The sequence below is a fragment of the Lathyrus oleraceus genome, chromosome 1 (genome assembly GCF_024323335.1).
Source record: "Lathyrus oleraceus cultivar Zhongwan6 chromosome 1, CAAS_Psat_ZW6_1.0, whole genome shotgun sequence".
NCBI lineage: Eukaryota > Viridiplantae > Streptophyta > Magnoliopsida > Fabales > Fabaceae > Lathyrus > Lathyrus oleraceus.
This window is the reverse complement of record NC_066579.1, coordinates 71,053,513-71,065,036: the sequence shown is the minus strand read 5'-3', so window position 1 is coordinate 71,065,036 and position 11,524 is coordinate 71,053,513. Positions and strand designations below refer to the sequence as shown.

Genomic DNA, 11,524 nt, shown 5'->3' with positions numbered 1-11,524 from the left:
GTAAATCAAAAAGTGAAGCTAGAAGGTATACATGTTGGTACAAAGAAAAGTCAAATGTTAAGAACAACATCAAAGGAACTCCGGTCTCTAAACGTTTGCATATGATATTATGCTTTAATTGTTTTAATACCTTTAGATCATTAGTGTGTAGTAAGTGTGAGTAGCTCTCAAATGAATAAACTAGTCCACACGCACTAAAAATATTTTACAAAATTCATCTAATTTGAAAATGTCCTTAACATTAATTATGGTCAAAAGCTAATCAATTAGGATGCATACCTAATCAACTAGGAAGTCGAAATTCACTCTCTAATCTATTCGAACATGTGCCTAGTCATTTATGGATCAAACTTTCTCCCTAAATGATTAATAACCATATTAACTTATTAGGCTCCAAACCTGGATATTTTATTTCCTTAAAAGTTAGGTCTAATCGATTATCGCAATAGACTAGTTGATTATAGAGCAGTTCCGATCCATTTTTCTTTCTTTTTTTGCCAAATTTGTTGTCTCGTATAAAGGTGGACTTGTGTTCACTTCTCAACACGAGAAATATGATATTTTACACTTCTCTTACTCACTATCTTATTAGAAAAGTTTGTATACACTTAATATTATTTTAATATTAAGAGAGACAAAGAATTAAGTATGAGTTGTGTAAATTGTTGTTTAATTAGATTGTGTTGTCATTGTAAATCAAAAATATCTTTCTCTTGTAATATTGACATTTCTATAAAAGTTTCAAGTTGAATCTGGATAAAATCTTGGTATAAGAAGTTTGTAGGATGATCATGTGATAAAAGTTCAAGTTGATAATGGAACACTCAAAGGAGAAACTCTTGGGACTAGAGTAGGTTGCATTACAGTTGAACTAGTATAAATCTTGGTGTATACTCTCTTATCTCTTCTCTATTTTTTATGTTATTTATCTTTCGCGCATAAATTTTTGCTTCATCTCATCTCTTAAAATTGAATCATTTTCGTAAAAAGTTTTCAAAAACCATATATCACAACTCAACCCCATCTCTTTATTGTGTTTGAATTCAGTTGGTCAACAACAATTAATTTAATTAACACCTTCTAGACTTGAATTAAACTTCAACACTCTTTCTTAACTCAAAGTATCTACATATGATTACATTGAGTGTGCTTCTTCTTTTTTTTACTTACTGGGTTCTTAAGAAAGTAAAACTTGTTTCAATGTGTTTAACATTTCATGAGCTATGAGATTCTTTGAAAGGCTAATTGTTGATTTGTTATCTATCAATAGTTACGCTTTTTTCTCTTTGCATGATTTTATCTCAATCATCGGTGTTTACAACCACATTCTTTGAAAATATGCATTTCAAGTTCAGATATACTCAACTTCACAAGAAGATAAGGCCATCAGTGTTTACTTCTATGAGCACCATGATATTAGAGATTTTGGAAAGTTAAACATATATTCCATTGAGTTTCTTTATTTCACATTGTCTCCACACCAATCTGAGTCACAAAAACAAGACAGCTAGCAGATGTAATAAATATAAATGTGGTCAAAGTTAAATCAGGACCACCCATGGTAATTATCCAAGCTACAAACAAACGCCATGACCAAATCTCCACAACCACACAAAGAAAATTACAAAAATCAGTCATCATGGGTGTCGACTAAATTCCCATTGATGATTGAATTATCTAAATTTATCCCTTCGTGGTTCATATTAACTACAGGGTTAAGTAGCGTAATTTTCTCAACCTCTTTGTCAAACCCCTGCTTGGCCAAAGCTATCAACCCATCAAAATGGGTCGCCTTCTCCGCAGCAAAGTCCCATTCTAAAACGGCTTTCTGACTAATAATGACCTTTACCTCCTCTTTAGCCTAAGCCAAGTCATTTTTCTGAGATTTTATCCTCTAGCAAAGAAGACATCTCCTCTTTCTTAGCATTAAAGGTTTGTTGGGCCACCTCAAGATCATTCTTGGAAGATTTTCCTTGTTTTCCCAAGTCGTCCCTAGATTGTCCGACCTCACCCAGCTCTACCTATAAAGCTTCGATCTTGGACCAGTCTTTCTCTTTCTCGGTAGGGAATTTTTCATTAGATGTGAAGATATAACTAGTCAAGGTTACCTTGGGCATGTAAGGAAGGAATTCAATAAATATATATTGGCAGCCAGCGGGTCCCGTCTCTATTAACATTTTTTGTACGCATAAAGGATCACCCCAAAGAGCTCCTCCAAGATCTAGGAAATTCTTTACCACATGCTACATTCAAAAACCCATCCTCGCAGCCACATATGTTATAGCGGGTCTTGATTGTAGTTGGCTCGACCATCACGTAACAAAATTTAAATTTCTTTAGAGACTTGGTGAAAGCTTCAAACAATTTAAGAGGTTGTTTAAAGTTAACCAAACCAAAAGTAAAAAAAAAAAGAACTTTCCCATCCAATCGAAAATACATGAAAGAAGACTTTGACATAAGCTTCCCAGGTCTGACCAAATATTGGGACGCATATTGAAAAGTTCAAATAAAGGCCTGGTAGTTAGGAACTTCGAGGGCGCACGAACAAAGTAACGAACAACTTCTTACTCAAATATGGTGAATGGCGATAAAAAACCAATTTCTCGAAGAAAAAGATCGAACATGGGGAAATATGGGTGAGAAAAATCTTGATGTATCATGTGTATAAATGAGGGGATGGTGATATTCCAAGCATTAGGATGACTTCTTACTTCAATGTTGTTCTCTGATTGCTTTGAATCTGAATACATTGAAGGTGCCCCTAAATACGTATAGTTTGCACAAGGGAATGAGGTGAACGTTTCCTTATTTAAAACAAGTAATGGGGTACCCAATAGCATTGACTACTACACCTAAACATATAGAGAAAAAGATTAATGCAAAGGGAGTGGCCATACACTCTCGCCACCCTCCCTAAAACTATTGTCATACAATAAAGGATAAAAGTGATTAAATATAGAGAACAATTGAGCGAGAGAAACTTATCAATCAAATACAACGAAGTACTGGAGGAAGAACTAAGAAAAAGCAGTTCAAGAGAAATTGTAGAGGGTATCAAGGCTATTGCAGAGAATGGTGAAATAGCAATTGATGAAAAAAATGATAAAAAGCTTAGTGCCTTAGAATATTTATACACGTGTGGGGAAGAAATTGAAAGGGAAAACCCCCAAGATCTAGCAATACAATAAGTGAAATATTGAGCGACAACCAATAAACGAAGTACATGTAACCAAGGGGGTCTTCAAAGTCATTGTAAAAAGATAATTCTCATAAAACTCATCCTAAGATGCCTAGAGACATGCAATCATGATAGTAGACTTAGGTTGACAAGTGGCAGACAGCTAAAGAGGCAGTTTCGAAGAGTCGTGTCATTTGTTGACAAAAATGTATGAGAATATCAAAAGGCTAAAGGGAAAAACAACAGGTTAAAGATGGATAAAACTCCACTATAGTCATTTTTAAACCCTAACTACAAAGAGAGTCATAAGCCCGAGTGTGATTCCACTTAATCATGTTTAAGGGAACTCTTCCTACATGGGTTGAGGCATGAATAAAGTCGGCTCATTATCTTAATGACTCACAAGCTAAAATCATAACTAGTCTAAATCGGTCTCTCTTCAAACTCGATCCACTGAGAAGGAGCTCAATTTAGTCATTTAAGCTCAATGGACAACTTTATTTGCAACAAAAGTAACGTCAAAATAAGGGGAAAAGGTAAAATACATATTGAAATATTTGTTGCTAAAGCAAAAGGCTCGAGAACTTAAGGAGAAGGCATAAATAAAAACACTTGATTCAAAGAGAAAATCGAAGAAGGATCGTCAGATGACAGAAGAAGTTACATATTGGCATCTATCGACCTAAACGGTCATAATTGGACCTGAAGGGCGAAGGTCATCGAAAACCCTAACAATACCCTTATATAAAGGGTATCTGCCATAAAACCAAAGTATATACTCTTAAAAACCTAAAAGGATTATTGTTTCCCCTATTCATTTATTTATTGGTGTCAAAGTGTTAGTGCCACCCTAAATCACACCCCCAACCTGAGAAGAAGCTTTCGCAGACTAAGTATTAACCGACATTGTCATCTTATCAGTTTCCAACTTACTGTTTGGATACTTGAGTCTGGATAAGATCATTTTTCATCTTCTTATTTGTTTAATTTTGAACTTTTTTTCATAGGAGTACTTGATGAGTTGCAATTCAATATGATAAATCTCTTCAAGATATTCAAGATATCCATGATGTGCTTTCTCTAGTGAATTACATTACAAGGTCCATACTTAATTTAAGATTTTCAATCCAATTACAATTGTTTCTCGTGATGAGTAAATCATATGTATATACACATTATGTTGAGGTAGCCAATGTTCACATCTTTCACATATATTCCAAGTTCAATTCTTTACGTGAAATAACTAATTTGCTTTATAAATTTATCAATCCTCTTATTCCACACTCTTAAACCTCCAGGGAATTCCTGAAGATGTTTAACATCCTCCTCAAGAAATTCGTTGAGTAGACTTGAAGTCTAATTGAATAAGATTCCATTAAAAGAAGTTGATTACAACTATCACTAATTTGATTGCCTCAACTCATGGTGCAAAATGTTTTGGGGATTTGAGGCCATGTGTTTGTAAGAAAGTCTGTCTTTTAACAAGCTTTTCCTTATGTTTGACAACTAAACCATCTAGAGGGTGCTTGACTATGTATACTCATTTGACTACAGTAGGTCTATTACGTGATGGTGATAGACTCATGGACTACAGTAGGTCTATTCTATGATGGTTTAGGGTTTAGGAAATGTTCATGATATTCACGTTCCCCGTTTATGTTCAGAAACCTACAGTATTGTGATCTCATCATGAATTCACAACTCCTAAAAAAATGTTTCAAATTCTCTTAAAGTACATTTACCACATCAAAAAATATAGGTAATTTTGAGTTGAATTGCCTTTTAGTATTTGTTTTTCCACGATCAGCTTAAACCTCTTGAAAACTTAAATCAACCAAGTCATCAAGCAAAGGAAACAAACACTATTTGTTACCCTCTCAAAGAAACTGCCAACTATCAGTTCCCTTCCACGAGCTTATAACTTACATTTTGTTTTCTCAATAATCTCATCGAAGTAGAGCTTAAATAGCTTTTTTATCTCGACTTTTGACCATGAATCTTAAAAGAAAAAAGGCAAAATGTAAATATTAATTTTACATTTTTTTCATGTCATCGAAACACCACTTCAACCAAAAAATTTACTCGGCAGTATAAGTTCGACCATCTAACATCGACTATCAAATCATCAATTAACCTCTTGCTAGGTGTAAGCTCAAGTCATTGGATGCTATTATAAATAGTATATCATAGGCTACATTAATGAAATAAACCGAAGTTGTTTTCAAATGTCACCAAACAAAAAACAGAATCATGGCCAACTTCAACAAAATTTAACAAGAATTCACCATATGCAATTCATGAAAAAACATACAAAACTGGAAAAACTAGAATCTAAGCCTCAGTAATAGGATATTCAAAAACAACATCTTTGCCTGAAAGTTTCCTATAAACTGCAGCGAAGGTCTCCAACTTGTATTCTGTATTGTTTCTCTCCTTTGGGTCCAAAAACACCTATATGAAGCACAAGAATAAAGTTTAAATTTAGGACAACAGTTCTTACTCATAATATACATGACCAGCTACACATTAACTTCGATAAATAGAAAGACTTAATTATTTTACCTTCATGACCTTTGACCCATCAACACGGTATCTGATACGCTTTCCAACAATCTCAGCTGGTAATACAACATCCTCCAACATTGCCTCGTGCACAGCAGTGAGTGTGCGGCTGCGGGGGCGCTGAGCAGCTGAACCCTTCTTCGGTGGCCTTACAATCCTCCTTGTGGCAATCAGGATTACATCCTACAAGTTTAAGGTTGGTTAGTATACATTAAATTAGGATGCTCATATCTACTTCATGCTCTAAAAGCTTATGGTTCATTAGTAAACAGTTAAAAACTATGATGGTTATATTTGCTCCCGTTGCTAACTTATTGTAACTTACTTTGAGGTTTGGCCCATTAGTCTAAAACAAGATGGAGCCTACTCTACCAAAACATAAACAAGATTATTTGGAATAACTAAATGCAAAAGGTTAAGGATGCTACAATGGACGGCAAGAGATGAAAACAAGTAGAAAGTTCCACAAGTATTCCAAATAAAGACCTAAATTTAGGAGTGGCTTTAAAATAAATGGGCAACAAATAACAAGGGTTTGAAAAAACATCATTAGTACATGAATGAAGATAGAAATAGTAATTGGTAATCTAAGGAAATGACTATGTATACCTTGCCACTGAATTTCTTCTCAAGCTCCCGAACAAGCCTGACATGAATCTTTCGGAAACCCTTCCTCAGTCTGTAGGGGACATTGATAAGCACAGCCTTGCGATTGCCAGACACATCAACTTGGCTGTAGAATATAGAAAACTATAGAAATTAATATATGCCAGACACATCAATTTGGCTGTAGAATATACAAAAGGTAATTGGCTGTAGAATATACAAAAGGTAAAAATTAATATAAGGAGAAAACATCTGCATATATCATTAAACAAAGAACACGGAGAGACATTCTTACACGGCTGAATTGATATATAAATCCTTTAGCTCACTTTTGAGTTCATGGTTGGTATTCTCCAAATCGAACAAAGCCTAAAGAAAAAAAAATGATTTAACAATGATTAATTTATATTTTGTAAATGACGCCCAGGGTTTTAAAGAACAACAGTCACGGGCAGGGTCGCATTGCGGCAACATAAAGGTTTTTGAAATTTTGGTTGGTTGCCACTCATTTGCATTAATCGCGGTGTGAATTAATCACAATTTGTTGTTTAATATAGAATACAGAAATAATAGTATTGATATTGGCATCTGCCAAAGCCACTTTGTCACAACTGCTTTCACGTTCAGCTTAAAACCCTGATATGACAATAATCAGCAAACACAAAAATAAGCAATATATAACCTGTCCAACTGATTCTTCAAATTCAGTTGGCTCAGCACCCTTATCTTTGCTGATTTTCTTCCTTGAAGTGAACATCTCGACAACTGTGGGCAAAGAAGAAAAATTAGCAAACGTAGGACCTTTATTAAGGTCCAACAAAACTACATCACAAACTAATAAACTAAAGAACAAGTTCATTATACATCATATTCACCAACAAACTAAAGAACATTTCCATCGTATACATAGTAACAATAAACCTAATGACTCGAGAAATTTATCATTTGCACTTCTTAACTGAATCAATCACTGATTCCTTAAATTCAAACACTAAAATCAATTAACATAGCCTAATCCCAAATTAAACAAACAAAAAATACAGAATGACAACACCTTAATAGATCATAAAATCCTAGGAGGGGAAGCGGAATAGTAAGAGAGAAGCGTACCCGAAGAATGTGCAAAGTGCAAAGTCCGGCTGCAGGTTTCACTGTGTATTGGGGATAGAAAAATCTAAACCCTAGAAGGGAGAATTAAATACTTATGACAAACCCTAGGCCCAAATTGTTACTTTGGGCTCTTCTTTTTTGGGCCAATGGATTTTTTTACAGGATTTTATTCTGGCACCCCACTTATACCCCATTTATAGATATGCTATGTATTACGTGTGTTTTTATCTTAATACCCTTTCTGATATTTTATGTTTTAAAAAATATGTTTAATTATAAATTTGATATCACTATTTTTATTTTTATTTCTGTTTTAGATTTTGTCCCTACATTTTAAATTTTGATTTATTGATACTTTAATTTCAATTTTTTCAAGATTTTAGCCTTAAGTTTATTTGAGTGTCATTTTTTATTACACGAAATTGACAAGATGACATAGTTTAAATTTTGTCTTATTTATAATTATCTTTTATTTCAATAAAAATATGAATTATTATATTTATTAAAAAACAAAAGAAAAACTTAAATTAAATTATAATAAATTATAAAATTTGATATTTTTGACCAAATAATTTTTTTAATTTTATTTGTTTATTTTAAAGAATTAACAAATCATAATATAAGAAAAATAATTACTCTAAAAAATCCATTTATACTCCTATTTAATATTTTGACAGATATGTAAAGTAAGGCCAAATAATGTCTACTTTTTACTTCTACAATGTTAAAAAATAACCAAACATTTGCAAATCAATACTATCTAATTGATTCATTATCATTTTATGTCATGTCAATCAGCTTATATCGCGTTCAAATTGAGTTTTCAAAATTTCTTTTATTTCTTTCAATTTTGAATCTTTAATCTCATTAAATTTTTTTCTTCTCTTTTTTTTCTTCTCATTTTTTTTTTCATTTCATCTTCAACTCTATCGTCTCTAAAATTTGAATTTCTTTTGCAGATAAATAAATAAGCAAGAACGACGATAACACATATAAAATAAACAAATTTACCTCCATATATTCATTATTCTTTCAATTTTTCTTTCTTAACTTCTGGTTTTTATTTTGATTATTATTCTTTTGTAAAAATTAATAGCTTGTGAGATTTAAAGAATACTTTTATTTAGTTCATTCTCAATTAAAAAAGATACCAACAAAAAAAAATAATCATATAAATAGATTATTAAAAAATTATAAATATATCAAAGATAAATAGAAAAATATATACATAGTACAAAAAGAAAAAGGGATAGTTTAAAAAAAAATTAAAAAAAAATAAGTTTTTTTAACTAAGATATTTCTTTACGATTTTTACATACCTAAGAAAAATATCAATATGAAATTTAAAAATAATAGTTAGATTTATAAAACAGGAAGAAAAAACTAAAACTATAAAAAAAAGTTACAAAATAAAAATTATATATTTATTCATAATATTCATCTAAAGATAGAGATATAAAAGAAAAATAAGATAGGAGTGATAAAAAAATATGTTATGTTTTTATAAGATATAAAAATAAATAAAAATATTAAAACATATAAGTTTAAATCAAACATGTTTTGTTTTCTTGAATATTTCTATTGTTAAAATATCTAAGAGTGGTTCTTGTGGTGAATATTGATAGTGAAGGAAAGTGGTTGAGTAGTTGTGATCCCCTTGATTCAATACAATGATTTAAAAAAATAGCTTTGGATTTTTTATTTATTTAATTCTTTTAATCCAAAAGATTAAAATAAAAATTAAATATTTTTTTATTTATCTATTTCAAGGTTTTTGGATATGAGTTTCTTAATTTTGTAAAAATTTGTTTTAAGATGAAAAAACCATAAATGAGCAACTATAATCGATAGAAACAAGCTAAAAAAAATTTATACATCCTTGCAAGAGAGAAGAGAGTATGAATAGAAGTGATAGTTGTAGTAATTAATTAACAAATTTCATGTATACAAAATATTTCTACAAATGAAGTTAGAGATGTTTTTAAATTACCAAAAGTGATAGATCTGTAAAAAAAAATGGAGAATGGGAACCATAAATTTAAAAAGATGAACTATTTGTTATTGGTTTGCATCTAAATTTGTTTTCATCTGACGTTGATATTAGATCTCGATGTCGTTTTGTTATGAGAGGTAGATTTAAGGTCTTTGATTTCGTGGTGACAATTTTGAAAAATTAGTTGACGAAAAAGGTGAAATCAAGAGAAAATGTTGTTTTATGTGAAAGAAATGGAAAGATGAATGATAAAAGAGAAATATATAGATTTCATATTTTTCTCTCAAATTTTGAATTGTTTTAGATTTGAGAATGTTGGCAAGAGATATGAGAATATGAGGGGGATCAATATAGTGGATATATGGTGTGTGTGAATATTTAAATTTTATTTTTCTACAAAATTATTATTATTATTATTATTATTATTATTATTATTATTATTATTATTATTATTATTATTATTATTATTAAAGTTAAGCAACACCATTGAGAAAAATAATATAAATTAGTAACTTGTATTAAAGATGTCTTAAGAATAAAATGATGGAGGTTAAGATAGTTGAAAAGGTAAAAGTACTGTAAAATTATTTTGTCAATCAATTTCTCTATGAATAATGATATCAATGTAGGATAAAATCAATATAATGTTGTAGTCGTAATGCAAATAATAATAATAATAATAATAATAATAATAATAATAATAATAATAATAATAATAATAATAATAATAACCTATCTATGAAGGCTCCTAACAATGTCATGTGTGGTTTTAGGACGTTATGAGTAACGGAATCACATAATAACCTGTTTAGGAAGACTCCTTACAACCGGATATCTCTAAGCTTTTCTACCAAACCTCTCACAAGGGATAACTCTAGGATTATGTTTTTGAAAGGAATCAACCTGAAGTCATGGACTTGTTAGAAATTTCCATGCAATTATGGGCTAGCCACATCATGAGGAAGTGTCCAAACAAGTTTACCCTTAGTAGGGTTTTAGTATTGTCCCAATAAGATGCAAACCCCTCAATCCAATACGACACCATTTCTTTTTACAAACGGTTCTTTGACTCTAGACATAGTTCCTAGAGTCATGAACCTTATTTAAAATTTCAACGCATTTGTGGGTTAGCCACATCATGATGAAATTCCCAAATGGGTACGCTTTAGGTGGGATCTTCGTATTGTTCCAATAATGGGTAAACCGCTTAGTCCAAGACTACGTGACCTCCGATCCTAGTAAAAGTTTTTGGATTTAGGTAAGGTTCCTAGAGTCACGGGCCTTATTCAAAATCTCAACGCAGTGGTGGGCTAGCCACATCATGATGAAAATTTCAAATAGATCCACTATAGGTGGGGTCTTCGTATTGTTCCAATGACGTATAAGTCCACCAGTTCAATACTAGATTACCTTTTATTCTAAGGTTCTTCTCGAAGCTCGGGTTTAGAGCTTCACTCAAATAGCAATTCTCGATCCCATAGACGAAAGCATACATAAATGAACATAGTGTAATAATCATGCGAGATAATAAGAAAATAAGAGAAGACAAGAAGAAAACATGACAAGGCTAACAATCAACGCAAAACTAGCTAAACTAGAGTTGACTATCTAGTTGATAGTTCTCAGCAAAGTCGCCAACTATTGCTTCTCTAAAAGAATACGAAACTTCGCGAAGCGCGACGCATGCTAGCGGAATGGACTAACAGAGTTGTCACCAGACTTTATTTATTCTCAAAAAAGGAAAAGAGAAAATATTGATAAAACCCCTAAAAGAATGACTAAGATATGGTCGTCACAACCAAATCGGGTTCATAGTCGATTACAAAAGGGGAGTGTATTAGCACACATCACGTCCGTTGTACTCAACAAGAACAGTTTAGTTAGTTTATGCATAAGTGTTAGCTTTTGGAATGTTTGGCTTTCATCGAGTTAAAAAAAAAGATAAGAACAAAAGGTGAATTTTTATTAGGGTGCATGACGAGATTTTGAATCTCGCTCCTACGTATCTCCAGGTGCGATGGAGAAATCAAGGATACGTAGTTCTGGGTAGAAAATATTTGTTTGTTGGTCGATTT

The 11,524-nt window shown here is 31.7% G+C and overlaps 1 protein-coding gene across 1 annotated transcript; it reads right to left on the bottom strand.

Moving 5' to 3' along the window:
* Positions 1 to 5,325: 5,325 nt before the first annotated feature.
* On the bottom strand, positions 5,326 to 7,592 carry LOC127115893 (40S ribosomal protein S7-1). Its single transcript, XM_051047313.1, has 6 exons — positions 7,457 to 7,592; positions 7,029 to 7,111; positions 6,642 to 6,715; positions 6,350 to 6,473; positions 5,741 to 5,923; positions 5,326 to 5,629 (listed from the first exon to the last, which is right to left on the bottom strand). The coding sequence occupies exons 2-6, from the start codon at positions 7,101 to 7,103 to the stop codon at positions 5,510 to 5,512; spliced, it is 576 nt and encodes a 191-aa protein (XP_050903270.1). The 5' UTR covers positions 7,104 to 7,111; positions 7,457 to 7,592; the 3' UTR covers positions 5,326 to 5,509.
* Between the last annotated feature and the right edge of the window lie 3,932 nt (positions 7,593 to 11,524).

What these genes read in the sequence shown, in the direction of transcription:
- LOC127115893 (XM_051047313.1), bottom strand. Translation starts at nt 7,103, where the DNA reads ATGTTCACTTCAAGGAAGAAAATCAGCAAAGATAAGGGTGCTGAGCCA. An exon ending in AGAAGAAATTCAGTGGCAAG is followed by an intron (nt 5,924 to 6,349) that starts GTATACATAGTC and finishes TTAAACTTGTAG; the next exon opens with GATGTAATCCTGATTGCCAC. An exon ending in ATGGGTCAAAGGTCATGAAG is followed by an intron (nt 5,630 to 5,740) that starts GTAAAATAATTA and finishes TGCTTCATATAG; the next exon opens with GTGTTTTTGGACCCAAAGGA.